This window comes from Zonotrichia albicollis, chromosome 19, assembly GCF_047830755.1.
Source record: "Zonotrichia albicollis isolate bZonAlb1 chromosome 19, bZonAlb1.hap1, whole genome shotgun sequence".
In the NCBI taxonomy this organism is placed as follows: domain Eukaryota; kingdom Metazoa; phylum Chordata; class Aves; order Passeriformes; family Passerellidae; genus Zonotrichia; species Zonotrichia albicollis.
In genome coordinates, this window is record NC_133837.1 from 10910513 (window position 1) to 10935945 (window position 25433).

General features: G+C 42.5%; 1 protein-coding gene across 4 annotated transcripts in view; it reads left to right on the forward strand.

The window, feature by feature from the left end:
* The window catches only part of CEP112 (centrosomal protein 112), a 199014-nt gene that overhangs the window by 150260 nt on the left and 23321 nt on the right, over positions 1 to 25433 (forward strand). For 2 of the 4 annotated variants that reach the window (XM_014272662.3, XM_014272661.3), the window contains exons 24-27: positions 836 to 925; positions 15331 to 15432; positions 17686 to 17746; positions 18656 to 19101. In XM_014272662.3, coding sequence (XP_014128137.2) covers positions 836 to 925; positions 15331 to 15432; positions 17686 to 17746; positions 18656 to 18663 — 261 coding nt within the window. In that variant the 3' untranslated portion in view covers positions 18664 to 19101. Of the gene's footprint in view, positions 1 to 835; positions 926 to 15330; positions 15433 to 17685; positions 17747 to 18655; positions 19102 to 25433 lie in introns of those variants that run through there. The other 2 variants (XM_074555132.1, XM_074555133.1) reach the window with 2 other exon arrangements.

Consider the following 25433-nt stretch of genomic DNA (forward strand, 5'->3'; position numbering starts at 1 on the left):
AAATAACACAGACTATCAGTTCCTTGGGGCACGCTGTTCCTTTGTTAAGCCTGTAACAAAAAAGATCAAGGCTCTGAGTGACTGCTGGAATAAAAATAAATGTATAAGGAGAACAATCATGACAAAGTAAATTTGTCCATGCATTTTATGAGCTTGGTTTAGGAGTGATTACTTCTGAACTAAATAAGGATTGGGTAGTTGTGGTGAAGTGACACGATCACATTATTCCTTTTATTTATTGCCATTTATATTTCATTTGTAGATCATGTGCTAGATTTGACTACAGGGCAGGAGGGGAGCCCCTCATCTCGGCCAGCATCCCACTTCAGTAATATGGAATACATTTCCACTCCAAATTCCAGACATTGTTTTCCATAGAGAGGATTATTCTGGCTTAAAGGGAAAAAAAACTCTTGGTACACTGCAAAACTGCACATAAGAAGCTCAGGTTGTGCAGAGAGAGGATGACAACAAAAACCTGGGACATTTGCAAATGCAAATGTTGCAGTATTTCCATTAGCCTTCCAACCTTTGAGAGTATTTCTTACATTTTTAGGATGGATGGTCTATAAGAAGATATAAAAATAATATATTTTAGGATGAGTAGCCTATAATAAGACTTTTGAGATGTAGCTGCTCTTGTTCTGTCAGTGGTCCCACCTGTGCAGAGTAACTTTTTGAGTGGCCAAAGTGCCTCTGTCGTGCCTCAGCGCCGAGTCCAGCTGGACCCACAGTGCTCCACGTCCTTCCCCAGCTGGTTGAAGACGTGACCTGGAAGTTTTGCTGCCATCCCAAGTTTCTCACATTTGTTTTGCCTCCTTTGCTGTTGTTGCAGGCCCTGCAGGACGAGGTGGAGAATTACCGCGGGCAGGTTTATGATGCTCAGAGGAGGCTGCAGCAGAACGAGCTCAAGGCCCAGGAGCAGGTACTGTTGTAATCTTCGCTGCCGTGTTGTTCTCGCCTCTCTGCTGGGGCTCTTCTCCATTCTCTGCAGCACACTCCTTCCTGTCTTCTCAGGGGCTCCTCCTGGGCTCTCCACCCACCCCTATTTATTTCAGTTACCTTCACGAGCTACAGCTGCTGCCCAACTAAGGACCCCGCAGCTGCAGCTCGTTTGGAGCAACTCAGACCCACACAGGTCTTACAATACAACATATATTCAGGCCCCCACATTTCCCCCCTTTTCTTTTAACAATTATACAATTACAATACACATACAGTCCCAGCTCTCAGGCTGCCACAGCTCTCGGCTGTCTTAGATACAACCATAGAATATATACATATCCCTATACAGTCCCAGCTCTCAGGCTGCCACAGCTCTCGGCTGTCCTTAGATGTTCCAAGGCTCTTTTCCTTAAAGGCCATATTCTTACAGCTTTCTGCTGCTACAGCTCCTTAATTCAAAGGCCATATTATATTTCAAAGTCCCAGCTCTCAGGCTGCCACAGCTCTCAGCTGTCCTATCTTCTATAGTCCCAGCTCTCTGGCTGATATTCCAAAGTCCCAGCTCTCAGGCTGCCACAGCTCTCGGCTGTCCGGGGGATTCCATACCTTCTTTCAATGTTTGGTTGTGTGTTCTTCATCACGTCGGGGTCACCAGTTGTTGTAATCTTCGCTGCCGTGTTGTTCTCGCCTCTCTGCTGGGGCTCTTCTCCATTCTCTGCAGCTCAGTCCTTCCTGTCTTCTCAGGGGCTCCTCCTGGGCTCTTGACCCACCCCTATTTATCTCAGTTACCTTCACGAGCTACAGCTGCTGCCCAACCAAGGACCCTGCAGCTGCAGCTCGTTTGGAGCCACTCAGACCCACACAGACCTTACAATACAACATATATTCAGGCCCCCACAGGTACAACTACTGGGTGCTGCCCTCACCCTCTGAGCAAGGAGGTGCAAGGGTTAAAAACAATCCCCTCCTTCAAAGCAAAAGCGCATATTTTCCTGCAAAATTCTCAGCTAGCTTGCTTTTCTGTTTTGTTGGTAATAAAAGAGAATTAAACTGTCTGAACCCTTCAGGCAAATACTTATCTGCTGCTCTCTATTGCAAGTTGGTATTTCAGCTATTCGAGCTGCTAAATGATGCATTTATTTTGAACTGACTCTTTGCAACTGACTGTAGAGTTTTTAATAAAGGTTTCTGAGACTATTCAAACCTGTTCTTTAATGGTTTGTATGAAGAGAAGTAGAATTGGACAATAACAGCTAAAAATAATCTTTAGTCCTGATCTTCTGCATTCATTGTCCAAACATGTCTGTAAACAGTTTCAGATGATGAATAGTGCTAAATTTTTTCTGGACACTTACAGTGAAGTCAGAGATTATTTAGTGTGCTTTGAGCAAAATAGAGTGTGGTGTTTACAGGCAGTGTTGGAACAGAAAATCAATGATCTGCATTCAAACCAGATTAAATTGAAATATTCAGGAGAATATGCAGGTGATGAATGCCTGAATCAGACATGAATTTATGTATTCCTAATACAAATAGGGTTTTGAAACATTTGAGAACTTTATTTGGTGCTGAGTAAACAGTATCAACAGCATATGTCCTACATAAAGCATTTCTAACTGTATACCTGCAGGAATAATCACTTGGGGTGGGTATAGGAGATTAATAATCATTAATTTCAAGTGGTTTTTCCTCAGTTTCATCATGCTACTGGCACATGGAATTCTCTGTCACCCTTGTGTTTAATTGATGTATTTCCTCGCTGTTCCCTCCTGTCCCCGCTCTGCCTCCCAGATAACCTTAAAGCTTACCCAGTCCCAGTCCTGCCAGGCTCATCCTGAGCTGCAGTTCTGCAGCACTGGAGAGTTTGGTGCAGTGAGAGAGCTGGCCTGCAAGCATTGCATTTTGGCTTCAGAGTCTCCTGGAAAAGAAGGAGGAAAATCAGCTCTTCAAAGCAAGGTTGTCCCTCCCAGGGAACAGCACTGGCTGCATGCTGTGAGGGATGTCCTCTTCCAATTCTTTTTCTTTTTTTTATGTTTTTCTTTAGTCTCTGCCATTTCGCTTTTTTTTTTCTGACCTGTTTTGAGAAGGATCCAGAAGAAGAAATAAAAAGTCACTCATTAAATACAGAGTAGAAGGCTGCACATGCAGATTCACAGGGTGCCTTCAAGGTTTCGTCCTACATCTGCTCCAAACCAACCTACAGAATTCTCCTGTCCAGACTTAATTAATGAAGGAATAGTTCAGATGGTAACATCCTGTTCCCCAGTATAATGGAGCAGGAATGTTATTTAAATCACACTGTGCTGTCCATCTTTGAGCTTGATGTGCTGGCAGATTTGGTGGAGCTCATATCCAAGTTCCTCAATGGTCTTGTCTCTGCCTTTCGTCCATTGGGACTTTCTGAAGCAGCTGGAGCCACTGAAGCTGCTTTGGTTGAGGTGGCTTCAGTCTATTTTGCAGACAAACATTTTGGAAGTTGTTTCTTGTCTCCTCTGTGACTGGTTAATTCATTAGTTCTGCTTATCTCTCCAGAAGAAAAAATGCAAAAGTGACAGGTCTGACATGGTTCCAGTTACTGGGTTTGGCCAGGCTACCTGTAAACATGTTCATCAAGTGTTAACAGTGGTTAACAACTCATCAGCCGATCAGGGACTTGAAATATTCAGGGCAGTAACTTCATTTCTGCTTTTACCAAATACTGTGTGAATCAGAATTGCATAAAACGTGGAGCTTTGTGCTGGCGCCATTACAAAAGCCACTTTTCCAAGCTTTTACATATCTATAAATAAGGAGGAGCGAGGGTTAAACAGCTTCTGTTTCTCATTAAAAGGAAAAATCTTGTGTTTTGATTCTATAACAACAACAAACAAATGAATGAGACATGAAAAAACATTTTGTTGTGCTTTTAATTAAAACTAAAAAGCTGTTTCTCGTTATGGCTTGTTGGGTGGTATCTCAGTGCTCCATGCTGGCCGTTTTTCCAGAGCAACGTCCTCATAACTCTTCAGCCTTTAGGAGTGACTGACAGAGCCACAAAGTTTAACTCTTTGTCACAGTGACCCTCTGGTGATCACACAGGCTTAACCTTTCGTTATTACAATCATCCAGAGAGACAAACTATCCTATAAATAAAGGGGAGAAAATACTTTGGGCTGTCAGCAGGCCCTGAGCTGTTCTGGAGGGGAGCCTGGTGCTGCACTGGGAGAGGAGCTGTTGTTTTCATGGAGCTTTTCCATTCCCATACTTTGTGTTCTTGGATGAACTCGTGTTTACTCCTGTTTGGTTTTTCTCTCCCATTTTACAGCGTGGGTCGGTGCAATCACTCTGTGTCTGTGTTCTCTCACCAGTGGTGCCATATGGCAGCCATCTCTGGATGATGGGTTCCAATCACACTTCTCAAAAGTGCTGGCTTCTATAATTTTATCTTTCCCATAAAGGTTGTCCTGTCTCTGTCCTGGTTTTCCAGTGTAATGCTGCACTTCGAGAGTGGAGTCCCAGAGCTGAATCATCTTTCTTCAGGTCAAAATGTTGGATGTTTCCTTTAAAAATTACATGTCCAGCATCTTGAGACATAAATAACTGTATTCATGGAAAGTGATAAACTGGCAGCAAATGTGAAAACTGTAATATGTAGTTTTATTTAAATTGTTATTGCTGAATGTATATAGTCATAGTCTGGGAAGGTTTCTGGCAAATTTGGGTGTGTCCAAACCATTTCCTTGCAAAGCAGCAGTGAAGTTTCTTGTATCTCAGCCCTACATAACTGTGGGATCAGCTTCCTGTCCAGGGATCCCATTGTGTTCCCATATCTTGTACTTCTGCAGTGAATGTATCCCTTGGTTGTCTCTGATGTGTGCCTGGATCTAATGTGAGACAAAATTTCCTACTAAACATTATTTCTTAAGTCCTGTGGCTTTGTGCATTTGTCAGTCATCGTTTAAAAAATCCCCATTGTTCATACAGGAGGCTCTACATCCTGTGAGTGTGTAATTAAAAATGACACACATCACTGGGAGCTGAATGAATCCAGGAACTTAGGCATGTGCAACAAGTTTTGCTGAACTGGGATCTGTATAAAAATTCATAATCTTTGTTTCTTTACTACCTAGATTTCTTTAGCATTCATTTAATTTCAAATTCTTTTTTGAAAGGTAATCACCCCAACTCATTTTACTAAAAAGCTCCAAGAATCTGTCTTTTGGGAATTGCACACAATAATTTTCTCAGGAAAAAAATCCTATTCTTTTCATTCCTTGTTCTAATGTTTCTAGCCATAGATTTGGATTGACTGTGATATAAAATTTGGGATAACAGAGGAGAAAAAAGTTCCTCATGTTTGCAAACAACTGAAGTAGCAACACTATAGCTACTCAAGCCATAGAGATACCTCCAAACAGTCAAGTCATAAATAGAGTTTTAAAGGAGATTCTGAGACAGAAAATCAATTATGTTCAATTCATTAATATTGCTGAGGAAATGAAGGAGAATAGCAATGGAGGTTTTCAGCCCTTTAATTTCTTTTTCCTGAAACAGATTATGAAAAAGGAGAAAGGAGTTATCTGAATGAGGATGTTATAGAAGTATTTGGCATAAAATGGAGCAGCTTAGTTTAAGTGGATTTCACTCATGTTCAAATGAAAACAGGAGTGATAATTGTAAAAGAGCCATGATTCAAAAGCATTCAGCCAGTTTTCATTTCTAATGTTTATTATCCTGACTTGCTCGATTTTTTTATGGCTGCTGGATATTTACCACATTCAGCCCAACTTGCTGTTTCCATGCCAACTAAATATGTTTGTTCTCAGATGAATGCTGTGATGCATCCTTCTGAAATTTCAGTTGCTGTGTAGCACAGAGGAACTTCTAAGGTTTGCCACACCTTCTCCTTGGTGGGAATAGTGGAGCTGGGAGCAAGGAATCAGCGAGACACAGATGAGCAAGAGACATTGATGTCCACAGTATGAGTCCCAGGTAGTGCTTAATCCGATGGCTGGAGCTCTTGAGTAATATTAGCTCTTTAGTTTAGGGCTTTTGGGCCATATTTCTTCATAGAAGTTATCTGGTGGAAGTTGTCCCTGCCCATGGCAATGGGATTGAAATGAGGCGATCTTTAAGGTCTCTTCCAACCCCAACCATTCCATGATTCTGTGATTTCTAAAGGTATCTGGGAGTTCTAAATGCCATCAGATGGCAGCCTGGGGTGCCTTCCTCAGATTGCCAGAGTTTCTCCAACTAGTGTCATTCTCAGAACATGACTGTAACATACAAGCTCTTATTTGCTCTAGAGCTTATCTAGAGCAAATAAGCTCTAGATTAGGATATTGAAAAGCCCAGGTTGGCTTAGTGGCCAGCTGCAGGTGAGGAGGGCGGAGGGAGCCTTTGTGTCACCGAGCCGAGGGACAGTTTGGGAGCTGAGACCCAGCCAGTCAGCACAGGCTGGAGCTGTGATGAAATTCTGCTGTTTGCTCCACGTGCTTGAACCCATGGAGCTGAAACACTTCCAGAATTTCTTCCCCAGAGACCCATTTGTGCTCCCACAGAAATGGGAAGCCCAGCCTGGATGTGGAGGATGTTAAACCACGGCAGTGATTCACCAAGAACAGCCCTTGCTGGGGCTCTGGAGCTGTAGGGAAAAGAGTGAGAACCTGAAAGAAATTTCCACTGTGACTTTCAGGAACTGCACCACCAAGTATTGTCACATTAAAATAGTTCCTGTGGTTTCTGCCTCTGACCAGCAGGATGGATGGATGGATGGGTGGATGGATGGATGGATGGATGGATGGATGGATGGATGGATGGATGGATGGATGGATGGATGGATGGATGGATTGGGAGTGTTTTTGCTCAGTTCTGTGTGGCTGAGGAGGGACCTTCTGTCATCTCCTCCATCCACTGCTCTGCTGACCCCCCAGCACTGGGGACAGGAGGGACCTGTGTGTTTCAGCTGTTTTCCTACCATAAAACCTTGTGAAAAACTCAGAGGACCAACAGGCAAAAGGACAGAGCTCCCCACAGGCTGAAAACCTGATGGTTCCACAGCTGCACAATAGAGGATTTCTTTTCTAACTACTTATAGTGCAAAAAAAATCAAATTTAAAGTATTTTTATTGAAAAGAAGATGTTGGAGAGGCACAGAGAAGCAGTGAAGAATCCAGTGGGAGTGGGAGCCCTGCTCAGGCTCTTTGGCACTCACAGACCACAGCATCCAGTTCTGGAAGGTTCTGGATCTCTCTTCAGCCTTCCCAGTAGAGAGTGGTGGGCAGGAATCACTCTGATCCTGGTTCTGTCTCTATAAGGGACCTTTCATGGATAAAGAGGCCCCATAGGTGTATGGCAATGTTGGTTTCATAGAATTTTGTTTGGGTTGGAAGAGACCTTAAGGATTACCCAGTCCCAGCTCGTTCCATAGACCAGGGTGCTCCAAGCCCAATCTTGAACACTTCCAGGGATGGGGTATTGAGGACTTTTGGTACCATAAATGACCACAGACATTTTTTGGAGCCCAATTCTATCACTTTTTACCTTAGCAGGTGTCTCAAATCCATTGATGTATTCATTAATCACTTTGATACAACAGCACCCCTCAGTTTTTAATTAAGGATGAGATTTTTAGGATAAAGCAGGATTTTGCATTTGCCACAAATGTATTTGTGTATTATATTTGTGTTTTGTATTTTATATCTGTGTATCATTTCCTTTAATGGCAAGCTATTAAAGGAAAGAGAATTACAATGAGTATAGTAAATTATTCTGTATGCCATGAGGTTTCAGATTAGCAGGAGGAGATGGAAGCTGAGATTCAAGCACAGCAAAACAGCTTTGCAGGTGGGATTTGAAAGGAGCTGGAAATCAATGGAGTTAAAAGTTCCCAGGAGCTCCATATGGCAGGAGCTGCAGGAGAGGAGGCTCTCACCAACTGTGCAACTGTCAGAGGGAAAAGAGTTGGGGATAGTGGTGCATGTGTGGAAGCCAGTGATCAAATGTTAGCTTTGGTAATCAGACACAACTGGAAAACACACAAATACACACCTCCTGCGCAGAACACAATGAATTGTTGGAGCTTGGTGGCCAGCTGGAGAAAGACAGCAAACAGAAAGTGCAGGACAAATAGTTAAAAGGAAAAAAGGGAATTGTTACCAGAAGAGAATAGAAGCATATGGCAGCGGGCAGGAATTAAAGATTGTTTTAAAATGTCACTTTTCTTGCTCTTTGTCTTAAATAGTAGTGAATGGGAGAGTTTGTCCTTTTCAGAGGGCAGTACCTCCTATTAGAGCATCTGTGGTTTGCTTGCATACTATCCATGAAGGGAACTTTGCTCTTTCAGAAGCTGTTGAAGTAGAACTACAAGGAGCAGTGATACTGGTGCTTAATGCAGGGAATGAAAAGAAAAAGGAATTGGGGATGTCTAGAGTGGATGACACACGAACAGAGCAGCAAAACCTCACATCCAGTCATGCTCCCAGCAACGCCTGTTCAATTAGGAAACTGTCCCAGTCTCTTTTTCTAGGAGATGGAGCTAAAAAAGACTGGGAAATACCAACTTTATGGTGATCTTCACCTTCATGTAAATTCTAAGGCACTGTTTTGCTGTGAGTTTAATCAGCACCAAATGCCATCCATGGCAATTTCATCCAGGCCTGTTCCCGCTGCCCTGCCCATCCTTCCCAGCCCTGAGGCTCTGCAAGCCTGGCAGCTGCTTTTCCACTGGAGACACTGCTTGGATTTTTGTTCTTGGAAGTGGTGGTCGTAAAAGTAGCTTCTGATTATTATCTACAGAGCTTTGCTTGTTCATAGGGTCGGTGTGAAAAGGCAGATCCTGATCCTGCTGCTGAGCTCTGTGAGCCCTCCCTGGCCTTGGGGAGCACTCGGCCCCTCGTGGATCAGGCTCTGGAGCCTCTCCCTGCTGAGCCACCCCGGATGGAGGGAGCGTGTGGAAAGTGGCACGTGCTGGAATGTGAAACTGAAAGGCATCAATGTGTTCCAGCAGTGGTGTCAGAGATGCCCAGAGCTTCATTTCAGGCTTAATTATCCTGATGGTGCACAAGGAATGGCCAGAGGCAGAAATGAACCCCATGTGTTGGACCTGGTGATCTTTGTGGGCCCCTTCCAGCCCAGAATATTCTGTGTTTTCCATGTTGTCAGAGCTGGGGAGCAGCTGGGCTGGTTTGGGGCTGGTTCCTCTGAATCAGGGGGTGTCAGTGGGGCGTCCCCCCATGTCCCCATCACCCTGTGGAGGGGACAGCCCTCCTGCTGCCATCCCAACCTCCTGGGCCAGCAAAGGGACAGCAGTGACAGGAGCTGAGGGGAAGAGAGCTGGGGGAACAAAGATGGCATCTGCCCTGAGTCATTTGGAAGGAGAAGAAAATAAGTCCAGGATCCTGCAAATCCCAGCTGGAACAATAGCAGAGCCCTGGAGAGGGGGAGGCTGAGGGAACAGCGTGAATTTTCTAGCCACAACATTCCTGGTTGTCCCGTGGTGTTGACAGTGAAAGCTTTTATTCCTCTCCAAGTCGTGTAGTCCCAGGAATGCTGTTCTTGCCATATGCAGCCCACTGGTGGGGTTTTTTTTTTCAAAAAGCTTCTTTTGCAGCTATGAATTATACGGACTCAGACTGCTTAACAACAATCAGAGGATTTTCCAGGTGGGAGATCTTGTTCAAGAAAAGAGAGATGGAAACACAAGCCACTGAAGTAACAAGGCCACTTGGATGCAGGTTGGGAAAAGAAAATTAAATGACCTGGAGCAGCAAACTCAGTGCCCAGCAAGGAGCTCAGCAGGGCTGGAGGTCCCCATGGGTCAGCAAAACAACAAGGCAAAAATGTCTTGGATGCTGGGATGGTTTACTGGCTACAGACAGACACACAAAGGGGACGGCTATGCCACCAATTTATCTTTTATTGGAACTGTCAGGACAGGGGAGGTGCTCCAGCAGGATTTTCTCAGTGGAGAGCAACATGGTGTTCACTCGACAGAATAACTCGCTCAGCTGATCTCGCCCGGTCGCCGTTTTCAGCTGAGCCAAATCCGTGGGATTTATGGCATTCATTACTTTTCTTAAGAACTCGAGAACATTTGTATCGAGTTGCACGCTGTTCCTGCAGATCTGGGAGAGCCATATTTCAACAGCCCCTGCACAGTGAGAGTCAGAATTCCCTCTGCCTGGAACCAGGCTGGAAAGCGGCGGATATTCGTGCTTGGTGATTTTCTGCAAAGACAAATGTGCAGACCTTGGTCTTCTCTGAAACAATTGATCCATCACTGGATTCTTCCTCAGGAAAAATCATTTCAGAGGATTTCAAGCTTCAGTTCAATGTTCTCTTACAACAGAGGCTGGAGGGGTCTGAAATTGAAGGAAATTGCCAATTTTGGTTGGTTTGTTCCTGGGCTGGGGACATTGTTCAGCATCCCCCAGGCCAGCTGAGGGAGGAAGGGGCACATCTGGACCCACAGAGGTTTTGTAGGAGTGGAGCTGTGCTCACTTAGACTTCAGGAGTGCTGAAAAGCAAAGGAGGAGTCCCTGCAATTAGGGAGCACACAAACAAGTGATTAATCATTCCTTGCATGTTGGTTTTTATTTTCTGGTGAATTCTTTTGGTTGGTTTTTTCTGTTGATTAGAGGTTTTTTAAATTGGGATGGCATTGTAATATTTTGTCCTTCACTTGCCCTTTTCACAGTGCCTTCAGAAAATTCCTTCACCTGAATGAAGCTGACCTATGCATCTTTATTATTATTATTATTATTATTATTATTATTATTATTATTATTATTATTATTATTATTATTATTATTATTATTATTATTACTACTACTACTACTACTACTACTACTACCACCTTCATTTAGAAGGAGGAGATTTTATTCTGAGATTAAATTATCTCAATTATCTCCCTAAGACTGAAGGGGTTATTTTCACCTGTTTGGAACCCTCACCCATATTCAGATTTATTGCAGCAGATCTTTCCTGTCTCCATTCAGAGATGTTGCAGAACAGATCCATAACTTTATTAAAGAGTTTTTTTTTCTCTTAAACAGCATTATAGCACACAACTGTTGATATAGAAAGGGATTTAGGAGAGACAAGAAATAACTTTTCTCATCTTATGGAAACATGGAGAAAATTTGATAACAACTAAAAGATTCTAATTATGCCTTTTGGTCACTATCCCAGTATTCCCTGGCACACATTATGATGCATAAATATTATAGACAGGCAGAAATTAAAATACTAAAAAAACCACAACACCCTGGTTAAGGCAACTATCTTCTGATTCTTATCTGACATAAACACAAAATTAACTTCATGCCCTTCAAGACAAGATTTTTTTCTTAAAGGAACTTGAACAACTTTCTGTGGTCCCTTCATTTACTTCAGAGTTTCTTTTGCAGTTTCCTTATGCTCCCCTGGTTCAGATAAAGCCATTTACAGCTGGAAGGTCTGGAGAAGATTGTATTTGTTTGGAGCTTTTGAATTTTGGATTGTTTGTTTTTTATGAGATGGGTATTTTGCAGCAGGGATGAACTCAGCATCACAGAGCTGAGGGATGTCGGAAAGGAAGAGCTGGGTGTTGGGAACCTGAGCAGGATCTGGTGGAGAGCATGGAAGCGACACAGAACACCCTGTGCTTTGCACATGGCTGAAATTCATCTGCTCACCTTGAAGATGCTGCAATTCTCCTGGATGTGCTTGGGTTGTTTCTTTCAGAAAGGAAGGAGAGAGACTGGAGCACAGTGAGGAGCCAATGGAGCCAATGTTCCTGTGCTCCCACCCGCTCCTAACCCAGCCCCAAACATCCTCAGAGCTTTGTAGAGAAGATGGGTGGCTGCAGAACTGAGCTGTGCCAGCAGAAGACTGGGGAGCAGTAAAAAATTGAAGCTGATTTCACAGAATTCACAGAATCACAGAATTCCCAGAATCACCAGGTTGTCAGAGCCCTCCAAGCCCATCGAGCCCAGCCCAGCCCCAGCCCCTCACCCAAGCCCTGGCCCCCAGTGCCACATCCAGGCTTTGTCAAACACACCCAGGGATGGGGACTCCACCACCTCCCCGGGCAGAACATTCCAGAACTTTATCCCCCTTTCTGTCAAACACTTTTCCCTGCTGTCCAGCCTGTATTTCCCTGGGTGCAGCTCGAGGCTGTGTGCTCTGGCTGTGTCAGTGCTGCTGCAGACAGAGCCCAGCCCCAGCTGAGCACAGGAAGAAAGGAGATTCTGCAGAAGAGCCCAAGGAAATGGTCACCACCATCCCTGGAGGGATTGCAGAGATGTGGACGTGGTGCTGAGGGACCCTGGCAGTGCTGCTTCATGGTTGGACTTGACCTTAAAGGCTTTTTCCAAGCTAAACAATTCTGAGATCGTGCTGATAAGCACAGGGTTGGTTGGTTGGTTGGTTGGTTGGTTGGTTGGTTGGCTGGCTGGTTGGTTGGAAAGCTCAGGTTTGTATATTTCTCTTCTGGGCATCAAACTCAGATTTTCTCTCTTTGAGAATGGTCAATGCTCTACACAATTCCAGTGTAGTCTGTGAAACTCCAAGTCCCATTTTTGCATCACTTTATGTAATTGTGTCACTATTTATCTCTTCTTTTTTTACTGATTTATCAGATGACCAAGCACACATGAGCTACGTGTGGCAACTTCAGCTTTCTGCTGACACCAAAGATGATTGATGGGCAAACTCCAAACCTCATATATTAGCCACCAACCTGAATAAACAAAGACCAGTGTGGCAGCTTAATATTAAAAGCTATAAAACCTTCCTGGGGGTTCATGGATTAAATCAGCTCACCAAAATGAATTTTCAAAGAAAAAAATAAAAAACAACAAACTTTCTCAGGACTGAAGAAAAATGAACACAAGTAAATGAAATAGAGCCATCCTCATCCAGCTGACTAAAGCCCTCCTGAGGGATGAAGAATTGCAATTTTAAACGTCCCTCAAGTGTGCAAGAGGAGACACAGTATTTGTGGATCCTAGGGAGGCAGCTTGAGGCTATAAAAGAACAAAAAAGCCTTTAAGGCACAAAAAACCCTGTCCCTGCAGACATAGCTTTCGTTGGTGAAAAATAAGTGTTAAAAAATAAAAACTTTCTGCCATTCAAATGAGTACCCATTAGCCGACTGGGTGTTATTTTTCAGTTGTAAGAAGTGATTTAGATTTTTGCCATGCACTATTTTAATCTCTTGGGTCAATAAACCTTGATAGTGACTTGAGCCAAAAATACCAGCAGGTTGTTTACCATAACACGGCAGGAAACAGCTGGGCACTCATTTTCATCTTATTGTGATGCAATTAGCAGTGAGCAGAGCTGAAAGCAGCATGTTTTGTCTGCTCAAGCAAATTGGAATTGTATCCAAAAGAACAGGTTTCACTGCAAAAAGAGGTGCCTGTCTTGTCTCTGAAACAGAGCAAGGGCTCAGTCCCAAGGCAAAGTGCAGCCAGCAGGGCTTGGTTCTCATTTTCTTCCTCCATTCTCAGCTGACCTTCTAAGATATCTCCATACTTCAAAGCACAATGCAATATTTCTTCCTGGCCTTCCAAGAAACACCTTTGTCAAAAGGGAATGATCCAAAGTTAATAACAAATATTCCCAGTATTGTGAAAGCACCTATTTAGAGGACAACTGCAGCTTAAACTGTTAAAACTAATGACCTGGTTGCAAAAAAACGCTTGCACAATTAGAAAATTATTATTTCCCTCACAGAGCTGTATTAAAACTTCTGTTACAGCTGCATATTGGCCAGGTGATCATCCAGATCCTCTTACCCATTAAATAGATTGTTATTAATCAAAATTGAGGAAATAAAAGCATTTTGCTGCTCTGGCTGCCTGTTTCTGGTCTCGTCTCACCAAGAATAAATGGAACATGTTGAATCAACTGAAATATATGTTTCTGCTCTATCAAGGTCCCCACCCAAATGAGCTGTTGGCTCAGAAAATATTTATCCTGGCAGACCACGTATGCATAACTTTGGAAGCCTTGATAGAAATAGTAGCCTGAATTTATTGGTGTAGCTCTCAAAAACATAAATTTTGATCGCTGGCTTTTACTCAAGCAGAGTTCAAACGAGGTTTCCTGTCTCACCTCTTTTTTCTTTTTTTTTTCCCCTTCAGATTTGCATAGTGGCATCACTTCCTTGCAGTTCCCAAGGAAAGCCTCTAATTGCCCATTTGCATAGAGATTTGGCAATTCCTCCTGCCTGTCGGGGTGACTCAGAGGGAGAATTTTCCTAACGTTTCATCAGATTGTTTTATTCCTTTTGTATTGATAATTGCGCGCTGCATAATGCAGGTTCTGGCGGGAGCTGCTTTTCCCATGGGATGGTGCTGGGGTGAACTCGGATTCTCACCTCTGGGAGCTGGGATTTGGAACTCGTGGCTTCCTCAGGTGTGAGGCTGAGGGTTGGATTTGTGGTTGTGGCCATTTGGGAACAAAAAACAAAAAACAAAAAAAAAAAAGAGAGTTTCCGCTTGAAAGTTTCAAGATATTTTATGAGTTAATCTGATATGGAGGCCCTTTGATCCTTTATTTACATATTCAGCTGCTAATCCAGAAAAACACCCAAGTCCTTGCTTAATTTGAGTTAAGCAGTTAATCCTATTGGGAGTTAAGTACAGATGTGAGGCTCTGAAGTGGGAACGTGATGGGTTGGCCTGAACCACACTCCCCAAATTATCCCAGGTCACAACTCACCAAATCCAACCATTCTGGAGAGATAATAAACACAACCCTTCCATCTGATTCCTCTTCATTTATCTCTGTAACTCCTGTTTACTCAGCATCTGGTAAAGTTGCACATGAAAATTTCCCCCTATTAAAACTTCCTCGTTTTGGGGTATAAGATGCTCAAATCTGCTCATTGAAAGTTCTGTAGTGTCCATGAAGGTGAAGAAGACACAAAGTGCAATGAAAAATAGTTGCAGGATGAAGGGTAATAATAAAAAGTCCACAAAAGCACCTAAAAGTTGAGAAATGTTGTAAAATTTACAATTTACAAGGAGCAAGGGACAAATGCCACCCCCCCTGACCTGGTTCAGATGCCACCAAAGACAAACAGAAAACTTCTGACTGTCAATTTGCAAAGTGTGTCTATAAATGCTCAGTTCAGATGGATTTAAAAAGTATTATTGCTTCTTCAGACCATGTTCTTTTCTCATTTTTTCCCCCTCTCCATATATATTTTTATTCTTGTGTTTTCTTTTGCCTTTCTTTGTCTCTTTTGCCTCTTTTGTTCTTTACAGGTCTTTGCTGATCTTTCTTCTCTCTCCCTTTTAATAGCACAATTAATTCCGTGTTTATTTGACCTCCAGTTTGGGCAAAAGAAGCAAAAAAAATTACAGCACCTAAGAGCAGCCATCTCTATATAAATTTCTCTTTATTCTGTTGCAGTTGGTTACTATACGAGAAGAATATCAAAAAATACTCAAAGGGCTGCTGCCAGCATCTACCAGAAAGGAATTTGAAGACACCATTTCATCTTTAAAATCTCAGGTAAATTCTTATTCTTCAGCATTTTAGGCTGGATAAAACCCATCTCTTCTAGACAGGAGGTTATGACCATCTGAAATTTGGCCCAAAATACTGAATTAATGTCAAAACCAAATTATGGCAGCGTTTACATGCTTCTCACTCAGTGTCATATTTCACAAAACTTTTCTCCTCCATATTGTATTTTTTGATCCCAGACTTTTCTTCCAGGAAAAGCTGGGCTTTATTCAGTATTAGGGGTTTTTCCTCAGCCTTTCAGATGCAGTTCCCAGTTATCTTTCATGCTCCTTATGCTGTTTCTCCTGAAGGAATCATTTAAAGGCTGCCTATAAAGGGCAAAAAAAGAGGATTAGAAATAATTTTATTTTCTTTCCAGCCTATGTAATAAAGCAAATTGGATATTTTTGAAGATATTTGTCTAAATGATCATTGTCATATTTTTGCATTTTCCCATATAAAGAGGCTCTGTGATGTTTTGTCTTGAATATTGCTGACCACCAGTTTTTCTGCAGAATCAGTATGATTTTTATGAACTAGACTATTAAATTTCCTCATAGGAATATCCAAATGTCATTGGAAATAGGGAACTGCTGATTAATTGGGAGTGTTCCTCACACATGGTTCCCACAGAAGTTATTTGGGGCTTTTCTATTCAGAGTATTGGGAGCTGGAAGAAAACAAAATGTCATCATTGCCTGAACTGCAGAGAGGAAGGATAAACAGCCACAAAGAAGGGTGATCATGGCTGTGGAATAATGGGAATGCAAGGAAAATGCCACCTGTGTTTGCAGGAGTGTGCATGTAACTGAGCTGGGAAGGACTGGGATGTGGGATTTGGGATTTGGGATCTGAGCTTTGGGATCTGTCCTGGCTGAAGGGAAGAACTGGGACAAGGACAGTGCCAAGCTGAGCTCTGGGAAGAGCAGAAACCTGAGGACACAGAGTACAAGTTACCATCACATTATCTTCACATCCTCATGCCAATTTTCAGGACCATTTTTCAAGAAATTATTGATCTACAACATCTCATTTCTCTTTCCTGCACAACCTTCTCTGTGGAGATGATTGGTAATTTCATGTATTTGGGGGTTTTTCCCTTTTTTTTTCTTTTTGCAATGCATAATAGTTATTCCATAGTGTATTTTGCTCTGCATGAGACACTTCCCCTGGCAGAGGCCACCTTCAATGGAAGTAGGAAATTTTGACAGTGGAAACTCAACATTTCTATGTGCAAGGAATGACACAGCTTCAACATTCTGGTTGTAAACATTCTGCTTCCACCTCAGGGGATCCCTAATGGAAGTGATGCTCTTTCTCATTTAAATAATTGTGGGAAATAAAGAGTTAAGGGTCTGCTGGGGAGATCTATTTCCAGTTGATAGTAAAAAGCTATTTTTAAAGACTCCTAAAAGGAGTGTGGTAGGAAGCGTCACTCTAAGCTAACACCACACCTTTTAATGAGTTAAAAAAATTTAAAAAAAAGCAGAATCTGATATCCACCTGCAGAGCTTCTGTAAGCAGCAGCAGCATTTCAAAGGAGCAGAAGTAACTGCACACATGAAAACCTGGGTGCTCTCCCAGAAATCCATGGCTGCTGGCGTCGGACACCGCGCGGGGAGCTGGGCTCTCTCTGAAGCACAGGTGTCCTGCTCTTTGAAAATTGTTGAAATTCCTGTTTGAAAACATCAGACAAGAAGGGCACTGGAATCCCTGCACCTGTCAGGATTATTTATTTGTTGGAGGAGGATGAAGAGGATAGGCTGGGTAAAAGCACCGCGCGGGGATAAAAATAAACAGCAGAAAATGAAAATAGTCAAGGCTTGGGTGAAGTTTTGTAAATGTGTTGCTAAATATAAAGGATTTGCTGCCTGGTTGTCTGCTCCTGGAGGGATGCAGTGTGTTAATAAGCATTAATTCTCATACACTTGGGGAACAGGTGAGTGCCTCCATCACAAAGTGCAGGGATCAGAGCACAGGAATCCCACGGGAGCTCCCAAGGCCTTGCACAACCCAGATGGTGCCACCAGCTGGGTTTCACAACTGGTTTGACTCTGTTCCTGAAGGAGTGAAAAGTGCACAGCCAGAGCAGAGCCAGGGAAGCCAAGAGAACAGTCTTCTATTAAATATTAATTCTTCTACGCAGCTAAAGTGTTACTGCATGTTATTTAGGCAGGAGAAATCAGAAAAATTCCTTTTATGAAATGAGCACAAATATATTGATTGGAATTTTGTATTCATGTGGGATGTATTTTACAGGTAAGTTTTCTGCAGAAAAGAGTCCTCCAGGAAGACCCGAACGCCAGCAACGCCAAAAAAAGTACGGGCTTATCTTTGATCAATTTGTACCATTCACACTCCGATCAATTTGTACCATTCACACTTGTGGGTCCCAGTGCTTGAAGTTGTACAGCTTAACTCAAACCCTCCAACATGGGTGCAGTTTGAAAAGCTCGTTATTTTCGGTAAACAAGCATCTGAGAAGTTCTCCCCAGTGCTTAGTCAGAAGTGCTAGGGCAGGATTAGAGGAGCTGCCGGTGCTCTGCAAGTCTGGGCTTTGCCTGCATGTCGAGGGTGAGGCTCCTGCACAGCTGCGGTGATGCCACCTCCTTTAAAGATGGAAAACAATGATGCAAGGCAGAATATTACAGATCACATCTTCAAAGCACCGGATCTCCACGAGCCTGAGCTTCTTTTTTCTTCTTTTTTTCTTTTTTTTTTTTTTTTTTTTTTGAGAGGTTTACACCCTCCAATATAAATTATGGCAAGTGCTGCAGCCATAAAAAGCCTGGCTGTGCCTTTAGAGTAAGTGATTCACGTGGAGAGGTGAGTACAAGGAACCTTCCTAGGAAAAACCACTCCATCTTTACTGTATTTATAGACATTGATGGTGTTTCATATCTCACATGAGGGTTTCTGCAGCTAAGAATGTGTGCTCGTAAAAATAGTGTCAGCATTTGAGAAATTTAAGTAACTGTGAGAAGGTTAGCAGTGTGAGAGTTGGTGAAAATATTAATCCTGAATTATTTGTTAACAGGAATTAGCTAAAGCTAACTGGAAACTGAAAATGTCATAGATCCTTGGTAGTAAGTCCAGCATAGGTAACTTTGTTAGATAAATAGAAAGCTCCAGACCCCACTGCCCACTGGACCCAGCCCTGCTTTCAGCCTGTTGTGTTTTTATGATAAAAATAATGAGGTATAACTGACAAAAATCTCTTCCTTTTCAGGTAGCTGATGGACCCGTGGAGTCTCTGTGATTGCCAAATGGACTGCTTTGAATAGGTTTGAAGATTTGGCTCTTGTAAATTATAAAGATTAGTGGTTCTTTTGTAAGCACAAAAAAAAAAAATGAACTTCATGAAAACATATTCATAGCTCATGCCAGCATGGATTTTGTTGTATCTTCCTTCCATTATTTTTTATCATTATTTTATTACAGATTTATGCTTTTGATACACGGTTTGATGCCACACTGAGCTTGCTTACCAAGCAAGTAGGCTTTGCTCTACTAATATTTTTGTTACTCCTTCCCAATACCATATTTTTCACTTTTAAACATGAAGGAAACCCCATTTTCTATTACTATTAATATTGTCCAAGATATTTTAACATATTTTGACATTCTTCTGTGTCCATGTGTTTACATAATATTAAAATTATTATTATTTTCTTATCTTTTTGTTTTGACATTATTGTCCTGCTTGAGCATCTCACTCACCTCAGTAGCCAGGGGGGTTTTGTGTGGCTTTGTAAAGTGGGAATTTGTGCTGTGTTTGAAGGGATTCTTTGGCACAAGAATTAGAGCAGCACTGCAGGCAGCTCTGGCTCTTGGTGGGGTTGGATGCTCTGGGCACAGGGAATTCCTTCCTCATGGGCTGATAACAGAGCTGGAAAAGAGTCAGGGTGATGTGGCCTTGGTGCCACGTGGGCATGTGACAATCCCAGGAAGTGTGAGGAGATTCCAGAGGGTTTTCTGGGGTGAGCTTTGAGGGCAGTGTGGTCAGCCCTCAGAGCTGGCCTGTCTCCAGCCATGGGACAGTGCTGGTACCTCCATGGCCTTCCCTTGAACATTTGCAATGTGTGCATTTAGGTCTGGCTTTGTTGTTGCTGCTGTTGGGATCAAGGCCCAATGCTTGAGAAAGGGCCAGAAATTCCTGTTCCAAGTCCAGCTGTGGGCCTGGCAGCACCAGAGGGGCCCTGCTGGTGGGGATGGCCCCCTCTCCTGCCTCACCACCAGTGCTCCTGGGCCACAACCTGAGTGGAATTTGGAGGTTTCCTCTCCCCTGAGTGCCGTGGTGGAGGCAGCAGTGTTTTCTGGGGTGAGCTTTGAGGGGCAGTGTGGTCAGCCCTCAGAGCTGGCCCTGTCTCCAGCCATGGGACAGTGCTGGTACCTCCATGGCCTTCCATTGAACATTTAGGTCTGGCTTTGTTGCTGCTGGTGCTGTTGGGATCAAGGCCCAGTCCTTGAGAAGGGGCCAGAAATTCCTGTTCCAAGTCCAGCTGTGGGCCTGGCAGCACCAGAGGGGCCCTGCTGGTGGGGATGGCCCCCTCTCCTCCCTCACCATGGTGTCACCAGTGCTCCTGTGCCACAGCCTGGGTGGAATTTGGAGGTTTCCTCTCCCCTGAGTGCTGTGGTGGAGGCGGCTGTGCTGCCAAGTCCCAGCTCACCAGCTGGGCTCTTATCTGCTCCTGGCACCAAGATCAAGGAGGAGAGGCTTTGGCAGGCTGGCTCCATCCACCCCTCCTCCTGGCAGCTCCGTGCCAAACCCCAGCTCTGGCTGCTTTGCTGGTTGTCAGGGCCTGGGCAGGTTTTACACCTTCCTTGAATCAACAAGTGATTCTTCTAATTACAGATAAGGCTCCTCTGATAAAGGAGGAGGTGCTGCTGTGGCAGGTGCCACAAAGCCTGGCCTGGGGGAATGGGGAGATGGAGGAGCAGGAATTGTTGGGATGCATTGAGCTAATTGAGGGCAGTAAAATGTTTTTACCCTGTGACTGTGTTCACAGGGGTCTTAGGATGAGGGAAGAAACGAGGATCTGACTCCATGTTTCAGAACATGATTTATTATTTTATGATATATATTATATTAAAACTATACTAAAAGAATAGAAGAAAGGATTTCATCAGAAGGCTGGCTAAGAATAGAAAAGAAGGAATGATAACAAAGTTTTGTGTCTTGGACAGAGAGTCGGAGCCAGCTGACTGTGATTTGCCATGAATTACAAACATCTAACATGGGCCAATCACAGATCCACCTATTGCATTCCACAGCAACAGATAATCAATGTTTACATTTTGTTCCTGAGGCCTCTCAGCTTCTCATGAGAAAAAACCCTAAGGAAAGGATTTTTCAGAAAATATCATTACCCCAAAAGGTGCAGGGCAGCAGAGGCTGGGCCCTGCAGGAAGAACAGCCTGTGGGCACTGGGATGTACCCTCTGGGCATGGCCCTGTGTCCCAGTGGCAGAGCTGGGGACGGTGACAGCTCCTCTCATGCCTGAGCATCATTGATTCTGCTTCTCTGCTTGTGTTTTTCCCTTAAATCTGTGTGGGTTTGGTGCTTTTGACAGCAGGAAAAGTGTACATCCATAAAGAAACACATGGACACTCTTCTTGCTACTTGAATTCCTGAATTTCCTTCTTTTTGGTGGAACTGGGTTGCTGATGTCACTGATGGTCGTACAGCAGTTTGAGAAAAGTAGATATTGGTCAAACAGGTCAATTAGGACTCAGTGTGAGTCCTAGGTCTCTTGTTACCTCAAGCTTACACTGAAGTTAACTTTGTCCAGTTTGCCCAAATAAAGGGTTCAAGGAATTCATTAAAACTCTAGCCTTGGAATCCATCAGGTTTCAAAACTCTTGTGGAACTCTCTCCAGCATCAACCAGAGCTTGAGGACCACTTTGAACCTTGTAAATACTGAAATGTAATTTCGAGAGGAATTCTCTTGTAGCTGTTAACATTGCTCTGATCATTTCTGTGGCAGCTAAGAATTAGAGTCCAAACTGAAGGATCAGAAAGATTTCCACAGTTATTTCTTTCTCTCTGCCTCTCTTTCCCCCACTTGGTAAGGAATTGCCAGCAGCCAGGAGTTGGCTTCGTTGTCCCTAAACCAGCTTCAGTGTGGTTACAACCTTGTTTCTATTTTATATTTATTTAATTCATTGATTTTGCCCCATGAGAGAAGATTGTTTTACCCTGCATAAAACCCAAAAAGTCACTGTAACATTTTTCACCAGTGCCCAGGGAGGTGACCTTTATCAAGGTGACACTTTATTTCGGTGCCACTCACAGTTCTTGTGTTACATGGAACAAAAATGCTCCTTTTTGGCCCAGCTGGAAGGAAAGGGATACAAGGTCCCTCCTTCTGCTTGTGTCTGCAACAGAGCTTTAATTGTGCTGGGGACAGCAGGTACTCCTGGTGCTTGCCCAAATCTCTCCTGACTGTGGTGGTTTCAAACTGAGAAATGATTTTGCTGCACAGAAAAAAAAAATATTTTATAGTGCTTAGAAGAAAAAATTTATTGAATTTTCTGGAAAACAGGCACAGCTTTGATCCTGGTGCTGAGGGGTCTTGATAGAGAATCTCTATAGGATCTGATTTTTTAAAAATTCTCTTAATACACTGAAAGTCCTCCCAAAATCAAAGAATGGACTGGAGGCACCACACTGCTAAATTACACTTGGTCCCATTTGTAGGGTACAAAGGCAAAGTAAGGCGTCAGATATTGTATGAAGAAGTTTCAGAACACAAGGTCATTTTAATTCAGCCTTTTTTTTTCCAAGGAGCTATCTGTTCCAAGCTTTGATATTTTCTTCAGAAAGGTCATTTCCTTTAAGCCTTTGTCATTAAAGACTTGTTCTTTAAAGTGCTCTATCAAAGCGTGCAGAAATTGCAAGTTACTGAAACTAAAATGCATGATCAATTTTAAGTCTGCCTACTAAAGCCCTCTTAAAATTAGATGTGCTCTGGTACTGGTGGCTTCTTTGATAAAGCCAGGGGAAGATATGCAGTTGGTCAATTCAAACCACCAAAAAAAAAAAAAAGATAATTAAATAAAACTTTTCCTCCCTAAATTGGAAAAAAAAATTGTGGAAAAGCATTGAAAGTACTGAATGAGGGCCTGATCCTGCCAAAATGTGTCTTGTGTAGAGAAGGAGGGAGTGTGCTGCATGTGGGAGCAGTTTGTAGCACTTACACAAAGTGATTAAGCAGCTCTGTGGTCTTATCTGGCATTTGTCATAATGTAAATAAGGCAAACCTCTGGATAAAATATCATTTATTTACCATTTGCTGCCACAGTTGGTCTCTCCTTCACTGACAGAGAACCAGAGAACAAAAGGAGTGGAGATTGTGTCGTGCCCTTGTTCTGCCATCCCTAATCCCAATCTCTTTTCATCCCTTTATCCCATGAACTGTGGGATAGTTGGCTACAGGTCATCAGAGCTTTGCTTTATGAGATTTAAATTTATGGCTACAGGTCATAAGAGCTTTGCTTCCTTTCAGGCATCCTTGGGAGAAGAAATGTTTTCTTTCCTGGTAGTGCTCTGTCTTCTAATAGCAAACTTTAATTTTCCTTTCAACCCAGATATGTCCAAAACTCTTGGGAAGGTGGGCATGGAGCTCACCTTCCCACAAGGAGGATGTAGAGCTGAGACCTCCTTTGGGCAGCTCTCTAAAGCAATTTTATCTGCAGAGCTGGATCCCAAAGCTGTTTGTTTCAAATGCTTCATGGACACGTAGCTCAGTGGGAATGGAGATGGGCTTTAAACGTGGCAGCACATGATTCAGACTCAGTATCAGGGCTGGAAAGAAGGAAATGTGTGTTGGTAGAATGAGCAAAGTAAAGGAACACCTTTATCTCAGCTGGGCAGTGGAGTTGTAACAATACTTCCACCTTTATAAAATCTATTCAACAGATTCATACTTTAGGAATCTTGTTCTTCTCCCATTGAAACCTCATATCAAAGTTTAATACCAGGCAGAGCTGACCATCTCTTCAAAAGAAGGTTGTGAGTCCTAATTCTCTTGTTATCTCAAGCTTACACTGAAGTTAACTTTGTCCAGTTTTGCCCAGATAAAGGATTCAAAGAATTCATTAAAGCTCTAGCCCTGGAATCCATCTGAAACCTGCTGGTGGAAGTGGTCCTGGGCTGAAATGAAGGATGTGGGACCACCCTTGGATCTTCACTGAGGAGTGCTGGGGGCTGCAGGATTGTTCATTGAGATTTAGCTGGCACAGGCTCAGGTGTGTCAGGACCTGAAGAAGTCTCAGGACCACAGCTGAATCTCTGGTGGATGCAGGAAGGGCTGTAAATGATTTCCTTTCACATATTTCTCGTGGGGGTGGCTGATCCTTTCTCTCCAGGCAGTGCAAACCCATGTTTTAGGGTAGCTGCAGGAGCTTTGCTTTCAGCAGCTGTTGAGATGTGCTCAGCTGGGCTGTGATGCTGCTCCTTGTGCAGGATCCAGCCCCTGGGTGACCTGGTGTGGTGCCACCTCTGCAGGTGTCCCCTCAGGGTGTCACCTGGAGGCAGGTGAGCACTGCTGCCCTCAGGGAGCCCTCTCTCCCTCCCCAGCACTTTTATCCTCACAGAGGAAGAGCAGGGCTTTGCTGGGCTTGCGCTTTCTAATATCAATATGGTTTTTGGTGTCACTTTGGAAAATAAATGCTGTTTTAATCCTGTAGGAGAATGGATGGGAAGTGCTTGGTGGTCCCTCTGTGCAGAAGATGCTGAGTTTGGCCCATGGGGTTGTTTCCAGGAGCATGGTCAGTGTAAGCTACAGGGTTGTGACCAAGAGAGGGAGAAATGCCAAGTGTAAACTGAAATAATATTTTAAAATTTGTGCAACTGCCAGAAGCTTTCTCACTGATGTGAGAAAAATCTCTCTGGATCTTTATTTTTCTTTTTTTCACATAACAGCCATTTCCAAGTAAATGTACATGTACCCATCTGAGTGCAAAGCTGTGAAATAGCTGCATGGATGCTTAGAAACTTCTATTTAGAGATCTGAAGACTAAAAGGGACTTGGAAGTGGCCTAGGGACACTGTTCTTAAAACTTCCCTGAATTAATTTTCTGCTTCAAATCCAGTGGATTTGGCTGAAAAAGACCATCTCTATTAGAAAAAGAACTACTACCCAAATATCACTGAAGTCCTCTTTTACATTGTTCCTGAATGGGATCAGAAATTCCTCCCCTGATTTTGATGCTATTGATTACCTTCTCTTTTTAATTTGTGATTATTACTTTTTGATGTCACTTTTTTGCTGTTTTCACTCCCACTTTGCATACCTCACCTGCAATAGTGTTCCATCATTATAAAAGCATAGTTACATATTAGTAGTTATGTATTATACATAGTACATTACATATATAGTTATGTATATATATATAATACTATATATATAATATATATAATACTATATATATACTATATATAGTATTTAATATATTTTATATCTAGTATTATATATAATACTATAATATATTAATATACTATATTACTATATATAGTAATACTATATATATTAATATATATTAATACTAGAATATATCAATATATATTCTATTACATTATATATAGTATATATAATAAAATTACTATAATATATCAAAAATATATATAATTTAATATATATTATAGTGTATATAACATATATACATAAAATATATATCATATTATATATATTAAAATTATTATATATTAAATATATAGTTATATATCATACATAGGTTGGTGTAGCTAAAAATATTCTGTTAACCAGAGGTTGTAGTTATTGGTCACTTTTTTTAGGGATTTTTTGTTGTTGTTTTTTTTGTTTGCTGGTTTGGGGTTTTTTTGTTTGGGTTTTTTTGGGTTTTTTTTTGTTTGTTTGTTTGGTTGGTTTTTTGTTGTTGTTGGTTTTTTTTGTTGTTTTTTTTTTTTTTTCTCTCTAAGTTGATTCCTCTCCTAATTGTTCCCAGGCTGGTGGAAACCAGTTCTGTGCAGGGCCAAACTCAG